At 38.0% G+C, this 22,538-nt stretch overlaps 1 protein-coding gene across 6 annotated transcripts in view; it reads right to left on the minus strand.

Annotated features, from left to right (window-relative positions):
* Positions 1 to 19,372, minus strand: part of HMGCLL1 (3-hydroxymethyl-3-methylglutaryl-CoA lyase like 1) — a 74,689-nt gene extending 55,317 nt beyond the window's left edge. The window contains exons 1-2 of one of the 6 annotated variants that reach the window (XM_038132489.1): positions 18,138 to 18,292; positions 6,162 to 6,315 (exon numbers count right to left, since the gene is read on the minus strand). Coding sequence is in view for 2 of the 6 variants with exons in the window: in XM_038132487.1 (XP_037988415.1) it covers positions 18,138 to 18,242 (105 nt within the window). In the remaining 4 variants the exon portion in view is untranslated. Of the gene's footprint in view, positions 1 to 6,161; positions 6,316 to 17,744; positions 17,902 to 18,137 lie in introns of those variants that run through there. The other 5 variants (XM_038132488.1, XM_038132487.1, XM_038132486.1 and 2 more) reach the window with 5 other exon arrangements.
* Between the last annotated feature and the right edge of the window lie 3,166 nt (positions 19,373 to 22,538).

The raw sequence follows: 22,538 nt of genomic DNA on the forward strand, positions 1-22,538 counted from the left end.
AGAGGAGCTCCACCAGCGATATCTTTCCAGTCTAATACATCTGCTTGCAATATTAGCTCCTATTTCCTCCTCAGCCAGTTTCTTATTCATCTCACACATTCTGTTCTGATATCATCCTTGTCCCCAGCATAACTAATAATTTCTCTTATGCTGCATTGCTGAAGCTCAGATAACAAGCAAGTCAAAGACAGGCAGAATACTTAGGTTCAGGTTCCTGTATACTATTTTACATTTTACAGTCCATTTTTGCTGGATAGAACACAGAAACAAATTGAAGACTATAAGAGTATGTGTATCATCTTCTGCTAAAATGACTCCAGCATTTTTCTATGCTGTGGCCCAAGTTGAATCCAAGGAGGCTCGAACTCCTTGGGATTTCACCTGTCCTGTGAATGAATACTCGGTAACTAGCTGTTAGGACATTCAGAGAGAAGGAAATATGTACTTGGCAAAGCTGTTGGGAAGAAAAAGGAGACTCCACTTTCTAGGAAATTTTTCTGATCACAGCGCCATGCTTCCAGAGTATCTGGATATTATTTATAACATCTGAAGAAATCACCTGAGCCATGAGTCATATTCTGTGCCAGCTCAATGCCATCTGCACTCACTAGTCAAGCTTCAAGTGCACAGAACACACTGAAGTCTGTAAGAACTTAGACAGAGTTTAAACACTTCTCTGTTTAATACCTGGATGGCATCAGACCTCAACAAGGACTTGGGCTTCATGAATTGAAGGACTCATTTCCCCAAACTCTGACCATAGCATTTCAAATGTACATCACACCCTTGGGTAAAAGAAATGATTTTCTGAACCAACGGGAACAACTTAGAAAATTTCAACACCTTTAAGTATGGCATTAAATTCCCTACAGATAATAATTAGAAAACAGAAATAAATAGAAAAATGCAAACCAGTTTTCATATTTTAAATTAATGAGAAATGGTGAACTTTGCAGAAATACACAAGTACCAATTTTAGTACCACTAAACATGTCAGGTATACAATTTTGTTTCAGAAAAAATATTTACTAGATTGAACTATATGAACCATTTTTATGTAACAATATATGAAAAGTAGTAATGGCAAATACTTAGGGGCGACTGCTTATTGAATAATACAGGGTCTCTGTTAAAAAGTAATGACCACCAAAGTATCAGTTTTAAATATCAAAAAGGAAATAGCTGACATAAAAGACTAAGAGCCTGGAAAATTTGTTTTTCCATGTATCAAGCCTTGCCAAGGGAGCACAAAAAGCATATAAAACCACAAAAAAATTGCCTCTCTCAAAATAGAATGCAGCCAAAGAGAATTTCTAAAAGAAATAGAAAAAGGAAAACCAAACCATTTAGCTTGAGACACTAAATGCCAAATTTCTGTATGGAAACATTTTCTCTCAACTACAAATAGCTGCAAATTTAGGTTCATTACAGAAAACCCTAGTAACTTTTAATTAAAGCAGTATAATCTCCCTAATGTAACAATAAATGTAAAAAGATTAAATAAACACACTTTTTAAGCTCTGTCAGTACTTCAGTACTTCTACTTAAGGTGCTGAGGTTCTTTCAGGCTCCTGATTTTTATTCCATGAAGGTCATTCATAAGGGCAGAAATAGCAATGGCAAATATTACCCAGAGCTTCTCAAAGGTAACTGGAAAACACAAAAGTAAAAGAGAAGGATCTGGAGGTTCTGGTCTTTTCAATCCTTAGTAAAATAAAGCTCTGCTTTCCTTTTCCACAAGGTGGTGTTCTGGCACAGAAGACAACTGAACAAAAGGTAGGTCCATCTTGTACAAAGAATTACTCAGGAAGGCAGTTTTCAGCAAGAATCAGCAGGGAGGTGGCATCCTAACTCCATAATGTATACCTGCAGTGACATGGAAAAATTCCCAAAAAACTGGGAGAAGGCTCTAAGATAAATCATATGATTGCTGGAATGAGAACAAAGAAAACTGGTCAATCTTCTGAATACATAGATGTCTCTAAACTTTACAGGATATAGAGGAAATAAACAGGAAGAAATCAAAATCCTTGTTCACATGGCTCACACTACCAGAAGGCAGATATAAAACATATTAATTCCCAGCTTAACTAGAGAAAAAATGGAGAAGATTCAAAAAAAAAGTGAGATGAGCCTGAGGAATATTCCTCGGTAAAGACAAACTGAGTATTCATTCTAGAACTTCTGCTGCATGCTGCTGACATGACCACTGGGAGAAGAGGAGCCATGAACGGACCATGACTAGCAAAAACCTTCAGCCCCTGAGAATCTTTCATCACGTGATGTTTTCTTATTATATCACTCCTTATTCATGACCTGAATGTTTACAAAGACATACCACAAGCAAAGCAGTTACAGCAGAGTACAAAATTCCATTGAAATCCCAGATGCATTTCAATAAAAGCAATACTCAAGATAACACTTAGGACTCTCCATGTTGTTTCTGATGCTGAGTAAGTAAGAAAATGAAATGACAAAACTGATCCTGGGCTATAAACTAGGATGTCATAGATGAAACAGTAGCCTGGCACTTAATGAGTAGAAATATTGGGACTTCCTACTTCAAAAAACAACTCAATCAACTGGAGACTGTCCATTGGATGGCAAAATATAAAATCCAAATAAATCATTACAGAATAAAATTAGTTAAGTGCAGAGTTAACTCACCTGGAATAAACCAGATAATTGTTGAGGTCAGGTTTGTTTGAGCTTATAAAAGAGTAGTGATGTACATGTATCAGGAGATTGTCTGAACTGGGAAAGAATTCACTGTAAGGATTTCTAAGGTAAAATTATAGCCCTAATATTTCTACTGTCATTTACATTAACTATAAAATTCCAATAAAATCTGCTAGTATACTACTTATTGTTGCAAGGTTGCTTACAAAAAAAGTAATTCATACGAAAATGTAAGAAATATGATTTTAAACAAAAATGAATTTAACTGAATTATGAGACTTATGTCTCAAATCCAGCAACTCATGTTGCTGGAGTGGCCAGTTGATCTAATCCTGTTTACAAAGAGGATTTTAATGGTAAAGGCAAAAGTGATAAAGTACAAGTAATATTAACTAATAAACAAGGAAAAAAAAACTATTATTTTTGTTTAGAAAATAGAAATTAAGATTTGGAAAGAAAAGAATTCTGTCAAGTATTCTGATGAGCTGGCAAATCAAAAGGTAAGAAATGACATTAGCAAGGAATGCCCAAAAGACTGAAAAAATGGTTGCTGCGTAAAGAATACTATTCTTACATGAAACTAGAACATTCAAGTCACACTCAACTACACTAATCATGGACCTAGTTGCAAATTTCAAAAATCAAAAAACCATCTATAAATCACTATTCCTTTTGAAAATCTTTTACAATAGGTCTTCCAAAGCCACAGCAGATCTAGCAAAGGTTTTCAGATCAAGTTTAAGAAACCTCAGCTAACTTCAGTCCAATGAAGAGGATACTAAGTCAATAAAGATCAACTCTTTGCAGCAACTGTCATGATCTCTATTCTTCTGCCCAAACTACAGCCTAGAAGCAAATCAGACCAATTTAATTCTTGCCTCCTTGTTTTCCCATGACTCCCCTGTAAACAGAGTACTCACATCAATCCAGACCTAGACCCATGGACTGACTTTGCAGTTTGACCTTGGATCCTTCTCATCACTATGGATCTGCCTGACGGGCACAGGGTTGCATGGCCAACTCTGTTGACCACCACTGGACTAAAGCCTGACCATGACTCACTGACCTGAACTCCCAGCTGTAACTTGGGACCTCCCTGAACACCACAAACTCACCCAATGACCTGGACTTGTGCTTGAACCCCTTCTAGGCCTACCCTCTAGGACACCACCTCTAGGCCTACCCTCTAGAATACCACCTCTAGGCCTACACTTCTCACCCCACTTGGCTCCTGTGAGACTGCCTGTTACCAACATTAGGTCCCCCCCTTAGGGAGCTGCTGGCCCTCCCTACACCCTGACAGAGAAATTTCCTTTTCCGGAGTTCATTGTAATATCTGAACCTTGTTCCTTAGCATCCAATTCAGAGATAGACTCCTTGAGTATTTTTTTAACCCAAGTCAAACAGGCAGGGATTAGAATGGAGCCTATTTCTCCCTTTCTTTGACCCTTTCTATCAGTTGCACCTAAAACAAAAGCATAGTAGTTGTTAATGCTTAGCACCCTAAGGATAAGCTTTGTTGATGAAGGCCAGAAATATCACACTTTTCATATTAGAGTAGCAGCACTCATAAAATACAGCTGAACATTAGTGTTTTGAGTATTAACTCTCTCTGATTTATCTCCTTACCCACTGGAGGCTACAGCTATCAGATGCTATGACAGTAATACCAAAGAATAATGTTTATTCAAGGAACAAACAAGGGTTTGATAAGAAAAAATATACCAAAATTCAACTAGTAGTAAAAGAGCTCTGCCTGATACACAACAGAATAATGTTTATAAGAGAAAACTTTAGCATAATATGCAATTGTGCTAAATCACCTATCACATAGACAATTGCCACAGAGGTACAAAGTCTGCAAACCAATTTCACAGCACAGTACTTCCCTGGTCTTGACAAAATGCAATGAGATGTAGCAAAACAAACAAAGAATTCCTTTCAATAAGAAAGAACATTTCTTTCAGACAAACAGAAAACAGCACATTTTCTAAAGAGCTACAGAGTTAATAAATCAATATAATCTCTGTCTGCAGGAGTCTGAGAGGGGGAACAGGAGGAATTCCTCACTTCCCAGACTATTTTCCTTTATAGTAGATTAGAAGAGATCAACTCTCACATACTTTGGGTGAAACACCTGCTGATTATTTTCTATGACTTGTAGTTTACTCTTTTGCTTACAGTGAATGTTCTTAATGGATGGGAAACCATAACCTGCAGCTGCCTCCAGTACACAATTTACCTCATATAACCAACTGAAGTGAACTCAACTTGATCTATGAACACACATAAACTGAAAGCCTGGAACTGTTTTGTTTAATTGAGAGCGTAGTCATACATTTGAATACTGTTTGGAGGTGTCTACTTTCATTTTTATTTTAAAAGCATAAGAATAAAATGTAATAATAATACATTTTTAAACGTATGGGAGGGTGAAAGTTGTTTTCTGATGTATTTTTCATATCACATGGCAGACTAAAGTCAAGTTCCTTCTTAGGTAATTACTAATTTTCCCCTTCCATGAGGAAGTGCAGAGTTCAGAAGTAGTAAACAAGCTTTAAGATTCTTCACTGGTTTTTTTTTATGCATTCTGAAACTACTACTTTTAGTCAAACAAATGGCATGTGTTACCATACTGATCTTGCAACAATATTATTCTACATTTCTTTATTACTTTCTCAGTTTCTTCATAAACTAGATTTTCTTCTTGATCTTTCCATTACACAAAATATAACAGTGTTTCTTTCAAAACTGATGAGCTACACTGAACTACTATGCCAAGTGTTTTTCTTAGTAGCAGGATATAAAGCCAAGAATTGTTAGCTCATATTCTTTAGCTTTAGTCCTGATTAAATCCTTGCTTTGTAAGTTTTCATACATTGCTTTCAACCCCCAAAACTGTACAAAGCATAGATCTGGTGAAATGATAGCACACAACCTAACTGGTGGTGTTATCTCAGGGACACAGTAAAGGCTATGATGGATGGAAAATCAATAAAGCAGTATTTTCCACTTTATATAACAGTCATGAGCAAAATCTATTCATATAAACATTCACAAAGAAACATATGTAAGTTTTGCAAAAAATACAATTACTAGTAGTATTTCAAATAATACGGGGAAATAAATATGGGGAATATAAGCATATAATGATCAACATTTAAGATCTATAATTAATTAAGATATTTCATTGTTATTTTTATAACTCAATAGAAACAAAGCCAGTGAAAGTATACTGGAAAATATCTATGAAGCAATTTTGATGTGAAGATAGGTACAGACCCCCAGAGGTTTTTCCCTCTAGTAAGCAAGGGGAAGAAATGTGAATTATATACATTGAATTATATACATTGCACTTTTTTAATTGATCATCAAAATCAGGAGAGTCCATGCTAGATTCCATCTATGAGGTCAAGGACAACTTACTACATGTCAGTATAGAGTTACACAGATATCTCATGTGGTCATGGCTTAAAATTTACCTAATGCAAGCTCCAGTGGGTCAGAAAATTCCACAGGCATATGGCAGGCTAACAAAACTGCTGTTCTGACAGCTCTTCAAAGAAGGAAATCTCAGGAACTGGAGACTGAGTGTCTAACAGACATGTCCAATTCTCTATTATGATGTTGGATGCTCTTAAAAAAAAAAAAAAGCAGCATTACAGGACAAACAGAAAATCAAGGCCAAAGATTGTTCACTATCTTTGAAAACAACAAAAAAAAAACCTTCTTTAATATTCATGCCTATATTTTACAAAAATTCTTTCATAACCTGACAACAAAAATGACAGACACACATTTGCCAAATAATGGTCTCCTGGATGAGACTGAACTTTCTGAATGATCACTGATGACTTGACATCTTCTCAAAAACATTTGTTGCTGTATAGAGTACATGGAATAGCAGAGATCTGAATACCCAAATTACAGCCAACTGTTCATGAAACCTAAAAAAGCACGTATATGTGCTAAAGTCACAGACAATTTTTGACAATTTGAAAAACAATGATCAAGGAAGCTATTAGTAGCATCAGGTGGTAGCAGAGGCATAGACAACCACAGTTAGACTTGGTTGTCTATGACACAGTGTTACAATGAAATCAATAATAAATGATACTAGAGACCTCTATTATAAACCAGAGGCCAACACAGCCAGTCACTTCAGCAAAAATTAAAAATGTATTTTCAGGACATGGTGTATACATTACCTTTTTCTATTTCCCTAAATGCTTCCCTTGGCTAACAAGCAGCATTTCTCCATTAACCAAGCTGATTTACAGCCAACTCACTTTCATCCATATCCCTATCTTGGTCAAAGCCTGGAAAAGCAATCATACTCTGCCATCTGGGCTGGATGAAAAGGATACAGAGAACAGAGATCAACAGCATACTGATGACACTGGAGCCAAAACCTCCCACACTTTCCTTTACTATTATTTATGGTAATAGTGTTATGGTGTGTACGGTGTTTTACAGGCTAGACTAAAGACAGAATTTTAGAAGCTCCAGAGAAAGAGTGGTGTTTTTCCACACACATTGAAAAAGCAGAGGCATGATCATCATTACAAATCCAACATGTGTAAGTAATTTGCTCTTAAAAATACTTTGGGATATCAATGGTGGGGGAAATGAATATATTGCCCATCCACCCTATCAAGTAAGTCTCTCTAAATAACTCATTGTCAATATAAGTGAGTTATGCATAGATCTTTAAGAATTAAAATTAAAAGCTGAAAGTAAATCAACTATTCTCCATTACTATTGCAATCAAAATCATCTTCTGTGTCCAAAGGCTGGGCCTAAAAGATGAAGTAAATCATGAATTTAAGTACAGGTGGCCCACCACTATGTTTTCCATAGCTCTCTTTCCAAAAGATACTGATTAAAATGACAGTATTTTTAATGGCTATTTATTTCACCACTGTTGGCAACTCATCCTTCAGAGGAATTTGAGATTTATAAAGTTCTTTAGAAAAATAACATCTGTAAAGCGTTACCATAATAATTTCCCAATAGTGGTAAGGAAATTATAACTTTAACACTACGTCATTCATGATGTTTTAAAAATCTTCCATTTTCACTATGAAATTAGTGAAATGTGAGCATATTTAAACAATATTGTTTTCTCCCTATTTTGCAGAAAATAATTAAAGGCATTAAAATTTTTCCTTATATGAAATTTTTAAAATATATCATGGAAACCTGAACACATTGAAGTGGAACAAGTAGAAGAGAATATACTGGTACTGGAGAAACTATGACAAAGACAAAATCAAATTGGGAATATACCACTTCAGACTGTTTGAGAAGATTAAAGGTTGTCATGGCAAAATGAATCATGATATTTTCCAAATTTTATTGCTTTCACTTCCAGACTTTGCCCATTTAGGAAGCTTGTTTCTTTGGTTTTTTTTAAGCCTCCATATTCTGAATAATAAAGTGCTCAACTGATGAGAAAGATATTTATGTAGTTGTAAAATTAGTAAAAAGACCAATATTAACTAAGGAAAAAAAAAAGGGAAAAGAAAAATATCTAACAGTACTAATATCGGCTGTACGTTCATTTTACTGTGACACGTAAACTTAACTGAGGGATTTTCCCAATGACTGACAATAGATAATGCTAGTTATGGACAAAATGGCAATGCAGCCAGACCACTCATTAAGCTCTAAATGTCCTGAAATGTTCTTAATGATAGGATTCAATTGGACTTTAAAAATCCTTAAATATCTACACAGTTATGTCTACAGGTGTCCTAGGTATCCCTGTTCAGTTAATGTATATATTCACATAAAATATCTTAAGGTTCCCTCAACACACCTTGCAGGACACAGGACCTGTGGCTTTTTGGAAGCTGGAGATAAAGGAGGATATTATAGGGCATCATAAATGGCATCATCAATGAAACATGGCCAACTGAATGAAGCCACTTCTCAGCAGTGTCAGCAATGGCCAAAAGCTTATCCGACAACGCAGCAAACAGTAGGGGCACAGGTCAGATGGCTAAGTACAGGCACCCTTGTGCATTTGAGATGCACCGGACTTGACCTCGAGCCCTTGAGCCAGAAGGCAGAAGTCTGCAGTAAATCCTGTTCAATACCTGCCAATCCTATAAGCCATCTCAGCTACCTTAGAGCATCTCACATGGCACCAGGCAAGAGTGCTTAGGAAATTGAATCAAGTAATAAATATCAAAAAATGGCAGGGAGACAAGAGAAAACTCTCAATCACCAGTTGATTTCTCTCTGCATAGCCAACAGCCGACTGGCTTAGTAGCTTAACTTTTCACCATCTTCATTCATCCCATTCTGGCAAAAGTGACATGCCAAGGCCAATGAAGCGGCCTATAGCCTATCTTCTCCTTCTCTAATAAAATATTCATGTACACTGCTTTACTTTCTATGAAGCTAGTGTACAGTTCAATTCAAATTATGTTTCCAGGGTTTTAAAAACTCAGATGTGATCAGCTGCGGATTCTGTTCAATCTTTTCCCTAATCCCAGTGTTCGACATGATATACCTTCATCACTTACCTTGTTCCTCCATTTCTCACATACTAACACCTATATTTAATCTCAACTACTTGCATTAAAAGTAAGCCCTAAAGCCACATACAGTTCCTTTCCAGATGCTGCTGTTGAATTATTTCCCTATGGGTTTCGCCTAACATTCCAGCAATGTCCTCTGGTGCTTCAGTCCACACATCTCATCCATTCAAAGCCTTTAAACTTCTTTTTCCAAGAAACTCATAAACTAACACCTTTATTCCCAAATAAAACAGCTAACATCTGTAGACAAAAAAACCCCACTCAAACAAAGAAGAAATGTCTACCCAGCACAGTTTTTTCACCAGTGCACCTTTTAGCAATTTCTGCATGTAATAAATCTGTGTTTTTGTCACAAGAGCTGCTGAAAATGACTCTCATAAGAATATTTAATCCAAATAAATTCAAATGTAATGCCACAATTGGAGTAACTTTCATTCATTTACACCAAACTGTAAAATAAATCTCCATTTAACAAGGGAATTATCTAAAAATAATATCGGCTATAAAAACATTCCAACAGTAAATAAAATTTCCTTCTTATCACCTGCAGCATCTTTCCCATCATTTGCAATACTAGACCTTTGTCCCAAATGTTAATCAAAATCTTCACCATTGACATGATACCTAACTCAGTTAAGTTATAAGAGTTAGAAAAGAAAGCTATGAGTTGATTACTTCTAACTTTAATAGCTTAAGTTTGAAAGGCAACCCTTAAAACTGTACATGGAAATATTTTTCTGAAATGTAAACCATGCATTTAGCAGTTTTCCTCTGAAGTGACTGATTAAAAGACCAGATAATAAAATATGTGTCTGATTAATAATACCTTATATAATAAAATCCTTATTATTCATTGTATATGATGTCCCTATCAACATATTACAAAATAGAAAAAATCCTTCATCTCTACTGCACTTCCTATATTTAAAGCATGTGCACCATTGTGACATTTCTACCCCAAAAGGGCTATATAAGCATACATTAACACAGCAGTAATATTTCCCTTCCGCTGAAAAGCAAAAATGCTGAATTTGTTTCACAGGCACTTAGCACACTATGAAAGTCTGATTTTGATCAAACTCTTATCTCAGAAATATCTGATCAATCAAGAAAGCAACTTCTCTCAGAATTCCAACAAGTTTTCATAAGTTACAGAAGATAGATGGATTTGATAGACAGAGAGAACCTTTTCCTACAAATTTCTGCGTAATTTTTATTCCCACATGTAAAATTATTATTTTTATGTTCTAGCATTTTCTGAGGATCAGTTAATTGATGAGCCTTACTGCATGCATAGTACTTCATAACATTGTATGTCAAGGTCCACATCTGCATTATCATGTGCACCAGCAAACTTGTAGGGTGGCACCTTTTACCCAGCAAGTTCACAATACCACACAACTACCATCTATCTTTTTAAATATACATTTGGGGGAAAAGAAGGATGCTACAGAAAATATTATACCTTTGCTAAATGAATGAGAGAGCTAAACAATAGAAGAGAATTCAATACAGCCTGAAGTACTAAATAACTACTTTTCTGAAGCTCTCCAGAGTTTCTTTAAACATAACTTCTTTCATACATGACATATTAAAGATTCTCAATAGCCTTCAGTTCCTAAAATTTCAGAGAACCATCACCTTGTTTAAACACCTCAAATATCTATGTAGTGAAAGAAGTAAGGGTGATGAGAACTCAGCTTTATCTCTGGACTGTACCTACAGTGCACTAGTTTCTTACTGCATGCTATTCACATATAAACTGAAATTCGAACTCACACTTCCATAAACACGTGAATCTTTCAACACAGGTGCTGCAAGAGTTGAAGCTACCTTTTTCCTCAGAATCACCAAAAAATAGTCTTATCATTAAAATATAGAGAAAACAAGTAACTTCATCCAGGTACCCAGCATCCCACCCTTAAGCATTCTAGGTACTCAGCATTCCTTCTAAGTGGAAAAAAAACAACCTAAAAAACCTAAAATCCACTACAGAGACAACAGTTTATACTGCTTATTAGTCACCATATCAGAAAGTTAAAAACCAGAAAAATTGATTAATTAGGAGCAGTAAATGTTTGGTGTTATGAAAACGTCTATGTCTGAATAGCTGGTACAGTAATCTTCTAAGGTGAGATTTTCTTACCAAAACTAAAAGACAGAAAATCCAAAAATTTTAAATAAGAGTCTTATTAAAATATATTCTCTTTTAATTCAGTAGGAATTAAATTGGGATCTGAGTGATCTTTGGCAGTTCACTTATCTTCACTTCCAGCCAAAGCAATGAGAAAAGAATCATCTCAAGACGCAGGAATTTTAAAATGATTATTTGACATGTGGGGTATCTTAAATCAATCCTCCTCCTTGAGCTGTCATGAGAGGAAATGAACATCACTGTGCCCATATTTAGGCTTTGAAGGAGATGGAGGTGGGAAAAGTCATAAATGAGATCTCAGCAAAAAGCAGATATGGGGTCTGAATAAAAACTTCCTGTGTATTTTTTAGTTCCCAAATATGCTAAGTAAATCCTTTACAATATTTCCACCTTAATTATAAAATTTTAAATTCACTTAATAATCCAAATATAGCATAGATCTCTATCAACTAAAGTGTTCCTGTTATCTGTCCAGTATTTACAGGGCAATGGCATAAAAAAACTGCAAGTCAGTGACTCAGCTTAGGTCAAACCTACACTTTATCAGCCTCTGAACTTGTAACATCCTGTTTGGATCCCCTAACAAACAACCACTCAGCTTTTTTGGACTCCCTCTCTTCAATGTTCTTGAGATCTTACACTGCAGTACATAAAATACCTGACTGCAAAAGCTGGCATGAGTCTAGTGACTTGCTCTTCTGAAGGGGAAACTCCTCTTGACTTCAAAGAACATTTTAGAAAGAGCTCAGCATTGCACTCCAGTTCAATTCAGTGGGAGGGTGTTTTATTTACTGCCTTCAGTGTCAGCATGTATCATATGTCATTCATCATTTCCAAAGTCAACAAGAAAAAACAGCATGCTGATACAAACTTAATCGATTACTATAATTCAAATTATGATCTCTTCCACTTTATTATTCTATTTATTATATTATATATATTTAATAATTATATTTATATAATATATAAAAATTTATTCTTTCTATTTAATAACTTTGTATGCTTAAAATCTTATGAAGACTAAGAAAATAAATGTTCCTTGGAATCTGCAACAAAGAAAAAAAAAAAAAAGACCCATTCTTGGGCCATTTTTGTATTCACTGAGAAAAAGACCCCTTTAATGAGTCTGTATTGACAAGGGCTCTGCATATAGAAGAATACAGAAGGGCTGGAAGAAGGTAGGACTGGAAACCAGGAACTTCAGTGATCTCTCTTAGTGATCAAATATTTGGTCTTATTTATATGTAAGACAACATAAGGTCAGAATGAGGTAAAAATAGTGGACAAACGGAAAAGGGGAAAAAAGATCTTTGCCCAATGAAACTAACATACTTTCTCTATAAAGATTTCATTAAGTATTTTTAAATAATGCCATCCATTGAAAGAGTTAAGAAACAAAAACTGCAACATAAAGTCCAGGAAAACTACCTTGTTTTTCCTCTACTTACATGCAATTTTCATCAGATTAAAAAAAATAATAAAAAAAGGGTATAAAAATGATGTATGGTAATTGTTACAGTAAATTAATAAACCTGCAATATTGTTGTCAGCAAATTTTTTATAGTACTTCTTAGCTTGATAAATTAAATTAAAAAATGACAATAGCCTAAATAGTTATTTGATGAGAGCCTGCAAATGTTAATTTATTCCTGGAATATATAATTACAAGGAGATAAAAAGAACATGAAATACAGTATGTCTCAAATCAGTTGCTCTGAGGTGTACCTAAAAGACTCAAATAAAAGAGATCTGCTGTCTCCTCTCAGGCTGCATAATACTATGTGCCTCATTTTTTATGCTGTAATTTGAATCAAGAATCAAACATAGGTGAGTAAGACATATATAATTGTCACATGGACTGTGGGTCTTGCTGTTATTCTTGAGTTATTTTAAAAATAAATTTTAGAGGTTTCTAGCATATGTTTAAAACATGACAATCTGTCAGAAAATCTAAACTAGCACATTAAAACTGAAAAAGTAAGAGACTTGTGTGCATCTCTAGATCCAACAGTGCCATGCAGTGAGGAGATGAGGGAATCTTAGTCTGTGCATTTTTAGTCTGGATATTTAGGCACGTAGCACATAAATCATTGGAATCAAGACTCTGAAACAGAAGTTAGCTGTCTAAATTAGAGGACACGAGCTTTTGCTCATTATTTTACGTATTTAGCACCTGGCATTTCTGTTCCTCCCCAGATATAAAACTTTCCAATGGTAATATCCTGAACAACTCTTACTGCTTCTGGATTGCATTCCATATAACAGCCCAAGTCTGTGACAGAAATCCTACAACATAACATAGCACACATTAGCATTGTTTAGACAGATTACACTTCCTGGAGTCACAGCTACATCCATCAAAATAAGAGACTAGAGTCTTATTTTTGTCTTATTTTTGCTAAATTTGTTGTAAGTGTAGGTAGCCCTCACCAAACAATGACACCTAATATATTCTTGTTGTACTATACCCCTTGGTACACCTAGCTAGTAGTACATAAATGCAATGGTTTCAGAAAAAGATGCTTATAATTTAGTTATGTTTAGCCACTACCCCCTTGCAGAATAGAATTCCTCAGTTTAAAGTGGCAGATGAATACTCACGCTAAAGTTGACACTCTGACCTCAACAAAGTATTGTAAGCCATGCAATGTAATTTAAAAAACTGGACATGGAATTGTCTCTTTTAATACATTTAAATATCTATCCTCTATTCCTTATTATATCATCACTAAAAGTTCTTAAAAACCAAATAATTTTCACTACTATGGAAACCACATCATATAATCCTTTTAGTAAACCTAAACCATATCCTCATTACTGTGATTAAAAAGCTCCTAAAGAATTCCACCAATTGGTAATTTGTTTTTAAATTTCTACTTTATATTTATTATATGGACTGAGTATAAGTGTGTGTTTGTGGGTAGCAACATCTTCCTTTATTTTAAACAGCTAATTCCTCTTCTTCCCACCCTGCCCACACATCCTCCAGGTCTTAACACTAGATATCAAACAAACCCAAGTCATTTTACATTTCACCTCCCTTTTCCTAATCAATGTTCCCAAATCATGATCCAATTCCAGTGATGCAAGACCTAACTTATCCCAGCTGGAATTCAATTTCTTGAACATGAGTAACCAAAATGGAACAGATACAGTTTCTTTGCAATGGCATTAACGTCTCCATGTTTGACTGGAAATACTTGATCTACTCTATCTGAGGACCTAACTTTTTTTTTTTTAAAACAGGTATAAGATTTTTTTAGCAGCTATATTGGCAGCTCAGGGTCATCCTATGATTTGTGAGGATTCCAAGGTTCTTCTTCAATCTCTTCTAACAATAAAGTCAAAGTTTCTAGTTTGGGTTATAGGTCTCAAAGCATCTAATCATTCTGTATCCTTGAATTTCATCCCAGTCTTTTACACTTTAGCCATCCAGGTCTTCCCTGCTGTGTTCTTACCATATTCCTAATGCATCAAAATTCTGTTCTAGCCTGCATGAAAATATAACATTAAGTCTGTAGGATAAGACCAATGTCAATTACTCTCAGTCCATCTCTTCACCAGCTAGAAGGTTCCTGCTAAACCAGAGGACACCAGCAGCAGAAAAACACCTCCCTGCTGCTCAGCCTGAGCATTTCACAAAGCAGACCACAAAGTACATTACACACTCTGGTCAAATCCTGTGAGTCACCATCAGTAATGACCTTGATCTCTGCAGAAATCTCTCCTGCAGAAATACTGCAGTATCTACAGCCACCTCTTTTCTCCATAGATGCCAGCACATATCACAGTTCTGATATAAACCCATGTCTTTAACAAAATCTTGTGTGACTATAGCTCTTATTTAGTAAAAATAAACCAGATCTTTAATATTAAGTTAATCAGACCTGGTAATAAAAACCATATCCATGGGGGTAATGCTAAGAAAATGAAGCTGAACTGTAGTCCTTGTATGAAGCATTACAGAGGTGTTCTGAAGCAAACGGTTAAGAAATTAAGAATATGGAGAAATATGAACACACTGCAAAAGGAATGTGGTGTCTCATTGACCAGCCAGGTGTTCAGTAATTTTTTGATGCAATACAGACTAGTCTAAATAAGACTGAAATAGGTATTAGTAACTTCTACAAATTGGTAGTAGAAAATTCTATTTACTGTCTATTTAGCCACCTAGCCAAATTATCTATGACTTTTCATCTCTCATTTTTAACAACTTTACTACTCAAGCAAGTCTATCTTTTAAAGTCAAATATTGTTCTAAAAATACCACAAAAATGGTTGGCTAAATGAAACAGAAAAAAGAAAGGAAAACAAAGATTAAGATATCCTACTACTCACTTTAGAACCCATTATATCACCTCCAGTAGAGCTTCAATTGGTTAAACCTGGACAGGACTACAAATTAGCCAGCACAGTATATAACCAAATTATTATATATTTGGGGTTTTTAGACAAAATAGAATTATTTTATTTTTACAAGAGCCCTGGCAGCAACATCTACATTTGACTTGGTGGTTAAAGAAAAATCCTAAGGAACTGCTGAAAATATTTCAGCAAGTAAATAAACTCTTTATTTTTATCAGCCATGAATGCATTATATCTTGGAAACTGTTATTGTACCTAAACCCTCTTTCTTATTTTATTCCTTACTGTACTCTCATAAATATCATTGCAGTGGTGCTGCCACAACTATCTTACATACACTGGTCATAAAAAAATAAAAGACCAACAAACCTTTTACAACCATTGCTTGAGCCAGTATAGTTATAGATCACATAACAAGAAACACTTTTTTTCTTGAACGGCATTGGTATGGAATGCACTCCCACACAGGGAAAACCTTTGTGGGTTGTTTAAGAATCCAACTGAGAAATATGGAAATTTGAACAGATTCATGTAAAATCACAGCAAGGTAATGCAGAAGCAAATGTGAAAAAACATGAACAATGACCAACTGGATTTAATTAGTCTACTGTGCAGCTCACACCCACATCAAAGTGCGTGGGGAAGATGCTTGCTGTATATTCTCATGTTTGCTGTTTACTGATGAAGATCCTTCTGTATCCTTGAACGAAGAAGGATGGTGATGAAAATAAAAGAAGAGCACTGCAAAAATTCAGTAAAATGATCCATTACAATAAAGAAAATATTTTTTTAAAATATACTATTTTCTGAGAAGACGTTAATGATTGCAAACCCATTCTGTTGCAAAAGACTTTTCAAATGCTTCATCTGATGGGGGAGAGAGACTGACACAATCAAGTGGCATATCAAGGTATTTTGAAGGAAACTTTTAAAAAAGGTTCAGATCTTTTGAAAGGAAATGATCCACCAAAATGTAGTGAGGGCATTTGAACAGAATTATAGCGCTTTGCTTCAAGCCTAATACATAAAAGTCCATTAATTCTATTGTATTTATTTACCATAAAAAAAATTCCACTAAAAAAAAAAGGTGATTTTTTTCCCCCCAAAATTTAATGCTGGATAGACACTATTCCCAGGGAAACATGATAGCTGGAAGCTGTATGGGGCTTACCTACACAAAGCCCTATGCTCACAACAATGTTGCTTTGGGTATTCCATATATGCATCTTTTGAGATATGAGGCTCAGAGTATTTGAAGCAAAATTAAAATGCTGCCAGTTTTGATACAACTCAGATCATTTTTCATCATCTCTCCACCTCTGAAGTCACACTGCTACATAGGAATTAAATCTCATTTCCAAAGAGTGGAGAAAAATGGAAGATGATCCCACCACCTGTCTGAAGACAGAAGAAAGATGCAACAAACAAGAGCTGCTCTTAAAAAAATAAAATTAAAAATTTATTTAAGTACAGTTTATTTTGTTCTAGGCTTGGCTTATGTTTTTAAAGGTTTGAAGCACGACTGATTACTGGAGCTGCAGTTGGACTGAATGACCGTTCAGAGAGGATATGCTATTAACTTTGCTTCCCTTCTTCCCCTACAAAGCCATGTTTAGGACAGTCATGGCCTACGCTGTTGATTTCGCAGCCGGCCCAGGCGTCTCAACTAACCTACTCTCCCTGCAGCCACTGTCCACACCGGCTCACAGCTCACAGACCGGAGGGTAAGCAGCCACCTGCACTCACCCCTACGTGACAACCCCCAGCTCTGTCTCCGCACCCCTGCGGCTGCAGTGCCTCTTCCCTCGACAGCAAACGCGCCCGCCGCACGCGTGGGAGCAACACAAGCTGCGGGAGCAAGGGCAGTGCCGTGAACCCGCCCAAATGCGTCTCACCCTGCTATTTGATTCATTTTCACACGGTGAATGATCACGCGTGGCGAGGACCACCGCTGAGTGGGTTTGCCACTGCCTCACCGCTGCCCCAGCACCACCCACCTGCGCTCGCACTGCCTGCAACACGGTGTAACACCGGCCGTGTGCTGGAACACTGACCAGACACACCCCAGCGGTGCGGGGCGGTGGGTAAAGGCCTCCCCTGGTGCTCCGGGCAGGACGGGAGAGGGGAGAGAGGAGGGAGGAGACAGGAGAGAGAGCCGGGCGCTGCGGGCGGGCAGGGGCAGCAGCGGCGCGGGGGACGTGCCTGAGGGGCGAGGGGGCGGCGAGGGGGCGGCGAGGGGGCGGCGAGGGGGCGGCGAGGGGGCGGCGAGGGGGCGGCGAGGGGGCGGCGAGGGGGCGGCGAGGGGGCGGCGGCGCCCCGTCGTCCCGCTGGTGGCGGCCGCGCCCGTCGGTCCGGCCCCGTCCCATCCCTTGACCCGCGCCGGGCGGTACCTGCGCGGGGTGCGCGGCCGCGGGCGGCTCCGCGATCCACAGCTGCTCCTTGAGGAGGTGCTGATAGCTGAGGCAGTGCTTCAGCGCGGACGGCACCGTGCCCATGGCTCGCCCGGCAGCCGCCGCCGCAGGCTGGGCGCAGCCTCCCGGCCCGCGCGTGAGCAGCCCCGCGATTGGCGGAGCGCGAGCGCCGCCGCGTCCCCTCCCGCGCGGCTGCGGCGGCCGCCGCCTCACGCCCGCCGGCCCCGGGCTCTCCTCGCCCTCTGCCCGCCTCGCCTCCTGCTCCTCCTCGCCTTCTGCCCCTTCTCGCCTCCTGCCCCCTTCGCCTTCCCGGATGAGGAGCCGCGGCAGCGGGTGGCCGCGCTCGCTGCGGGCTCGGCCGGCGCCGCAGCAGCCTGCAATCGGGGCGTGCGTGCGGGAGAAACCGCTGAGGAGAGCCGGGAGGGCCGAGCACGGGGGCAGCCAGCCGTCGTGCCCCACATGCCCCCTGGCCCCGCACGCCCGCGGAACACCGGGCCCAGCCTGACCTGGCAAGGCTTTAGGCAGCGGGGGGGAAAGAGAGGAGCCAGGGGAAGGGACAGGGCTGCTTCCAGACCAAGCCTACGTGTCCTGTTCGACAACCCTGGGCTGTGCAAACGATTCAAGATAAACCAGGTCGTGCTCGCTCGGGCGTCCAGGTGACACGAGGCTTCGTGCACACACTGGCATTTCTGCTTTCCATTTAGATAGCAAAAACATAGAGCTTTACAAATGTAGTACAGTTCAGTTTTCGACATCTCTCTCCACAGCAGCAAGTTACATTTTGTCTGCTCTCTTACATTCATTGTGTCAGCCAACCTTCCAAACTCCTCTCAAGCAAAAATTGTTTCTGGATCTTTAGTTTTCTGGGGTATCAGGGATATTTTGTTAAATTTATTAATCTTTCCATCAATCATTTTCTGCAAAAGATTATCAGGTTTACCACCAATTCTCTGTTTCAGTTGTTCACAGATAGATACGATGCTCTCAAAGCCCCATCTTTCTTTTGCAGTTTTGCATTTCATCCTTGTTGTTCTGTGCATCTAAAAATTGTATTTCCATAGCCATTGTAAACCAAAACTGGATGCTGATGGATTGGCTGGAAAGCTTTTGTTTTTCAAGGATAATCATGGCTTTGCAGAAATAAGATATTTAAAATCCAATTTAAAAATTTAAAAATATTACTGGTGGTCATCTCTGCAATTTCAAATCTGGCCACTGAAAAGTGCCAGGAAGTTTTTTACTGACTACTATCTGATGCAGTTAGTATATTTTCTGCCTTTTCCCAGTAAAATATTTGTGAATTCAACGCTCTTTTATTTTTACGGTTCAAAATCCCACTAAGCTTTCCTTAAAAGCTGGCTCTAAGTGTTTGCTTTGCTCTTGTTACCTGTATAGTTAGGGCTAAAATACAGAGAAGCTGGCAAAAAAATTATGCCTTTCTTTTTTGTCTCACAGTGAGAGAAAGTTTATCAATGATGTGGTAGGTATATGCGAAGGGAGAGGCACTTCATTAAGATTAATAATTTCATTTTCACTTTCCTGTACATTTACTAGCCAGCTGGGAAAAGGATAACTGCAATCACAAGAAAGTTAGGAGTACGTCTGTGAATAAAGTGTACCTGTCCTACCTACCTCACCTCATGAGTTACTTCAGTTCCAAAGTCAAATTTCTTATGGCCTTTAATCGTCTTTCTTACAAATACCTCTGAAATTAGCTGCACTGTAATGCTCTGCAGGTAGCTTATATATCAAACTGCTATTTTCTCCACATTAAATCCCTTCTAATGGTATTATTTTTATGTCTATTACTGTTTTGTTTTCGTAGGGCTTAAAACCTCGGTGGCCTCTTCCAGCCTACATCCAGTGTGGATGTTTACTATCACAAACCTGCTTCAAGACTCAGAGCACCACCACATATTCTGAAAAAGAACATCTCTATCTGCATGCCTGGTGGTGTTGGGCAGAGAAGGAAAATATAGCAGATACATTCTAAAGTAATCCCAAACTGAATTCTCATGCAACAGTTTCTCATTGTTTCTTTTCTGTTCTGGTTCATATTCTCCCTGCAATGAGAATTTGTTTTTTACCCTTGCCAATTTTGCACTGAATTGTTCAACTGGTCCTTCTAAATGCAAGGAGTTGTTTCAAAAACAAGAGACATTTAAATAAAAGACACTCATCTGAAATATGCATGTTTCTTGGGAGAAGGGTGTGATTATCTTTCTATTGAAAAAGGCCCTGTGTGTTAGAACCTCTAGGGCTAAAATGGGTTGTTATTGCTACACACGAGTCATGTTGGACAGCACAGAGTGAAAGAAGCTCCAAGAGGATTGTGTTTTAGGCACACACAATCATCTTGATACTCTTCTTTGTTTGCAGAGGCTACAAAACTTACTCCACTCCACTTTATGAGTTAACATGAAGGCAGATACCCTTTTCCTGTGATGGTACCAGTATATTTACTAACTGAAGGGTTTGCAGGGTCGGGTAAAGAATAATGGACACTTCTGGCAGATCTTTCTGTAACAACAGCATGTGGGCCTCTCGTGGTCTGGACTTTTATGTGCCCTGTGCTATTCCTTATTTTGATTCTGCGTATCTTTTGTTCAACAGCGGCATTTTGGAACAACTTCAGTTTACTGGAACACATGGAAGGTCTCAGATGTTTAGTGCTGAATCAAGATAGTGAGTAGAAATTGTGCACAACTGGCTTTTGGCTTTCCATTTGTCTCTTAAAACTGTTTATCATTCTGATACTCCTCTGAATTTATCATTGTCATTGGCTCACACTGCGTTCTGGTCAAAGGTTTTAAAACGTTTATTAAAAGGAATGCTTTTGCCTAAAATAAATAATCTCTCAAAGAAGTCATGCCACCAAGCCAACCAGATGGGGAAAACAGGCATATTTGTGTAATATGCAGAGTAACTCCAAACAATATCGCAAGAGATGTTTCTGTACTCCTTATTGTTGCTATGCAGTTACACAGGTAGTTGGCAGTCAGATCATTAGGAGTGGAAACATAAAGCTGTTGGATTTCCTGCAGTGTGACACAAAACCTTGGCCAAGAAAGGCATGGTAAAAATAGGTTGATTATTTATAAGCATCTGAAAGAAAATAAGAAAGTTGTTTAAAGAGTGATTTGATGACAGCAAGAAGGACAGAATCAGAAGCAAGGGAGCTATTCATACTGATGATAATCATAAGTGCCAAACTGGCAAGCAGCCAAAGTGCCTACTAGGCAGGGATCAAAGACACATATGGTGAGTCTCAAACAACAAGTAAGCCATAGAATTCTGGCAAGCATCGCAGGAATAATATGCTCCAGCCCTGACAAAGATGAGGGCTAAAAAAAAAACAATGGGGCTACCAATACTGGATCATACCTCAGGGAAAGCAAAGCTTTCATCATTTCAGTTTTATTGGAGAAAAATGTAGATAACTTCTCACATATGGTAGGTCTGGTTGATCTAAATTGATGGGACGTGTAACACAATGTTAAAAAATATCCTTTACAGTTGTGGCACTAAATCAGTATTCCATTAGCTGCAGCATCATTCAGAGACGGCATTCTTCAGAGAGTTAGTAATAGATTTACTTTGCCAAAATAAAACTATATCCCAGGTGATAGACACCTGGCATTTGAAACAGACACAATCAAGAAGAAAGTCCAAGTTATTGTCTTGCCAGATGTTAGAGCCTGTTCTTTTCTATTCTTTCACTAATTTGGCCAGATGGTAGGATTTGTGACAACTAGATCACAATGTAAAACAAGCAAACACAAAAAGGGACATATTTTAGCTTTATTCTCAAACTACTATGCATCATCAAAAAGGAAAAGAAGGAAACTCTGTGAGTTTAGACCTGGTTTCATAGTTATGCATCCATAAACAGAGTCATTAAAAAGGGGACATGTCATATGCTGTGTTATTTTACGTTTTTAAAGGGTGCTGACTTTTGTACTGGCAGGAATGGTACTTGGCAGCCCTTGGGTCTTTGGGTGGTCTCCAAAGTACCAGCCCTGCACAGCTACCTAAAATTGTTATGAGGCATATCAAGGACAGCAGAGAATTGTAGCAGAAAGTGCTTATTTGTTATGGATAACATTTTCCATTTGAGATATTTTCATAACTGACAAAAATGCTGCTGAACCAAATGTGTCCCTTGTCTGACTCCATCATTTAGACTGTGATTTCTTTGTCTCAGTGACCTGACCTACCACTCAAGAATATCAGGAGAAACTAGGAGCCAATTCCTGAATGGATTTTCAAGGTGCTATTATAATATTTAAGAATATATTTCATTTTCAGAGCAAGTGTTTTGCCTACTGTTATACAGACTTTGTTTCCATCTCCTTTTTTCACAACAATGTACTTAGTATC

The sequence above is a fragment of the Motacilla alba genome, chromosome 3 (genome assembly GCF_015832195.1).
Source record: "Motacilla alba alba isolate MOTALB_02 chromosome 3, Motacilla_alba_V1.0_pri, whole genome shotgun sequence".
NCBI classification, from domain to species: domain Eukaryota; kingdom Metazoa; phylum Chordata; class Aves; order Passeriformes; family Motacillidae; genus Motacilla; species Motacilla alba.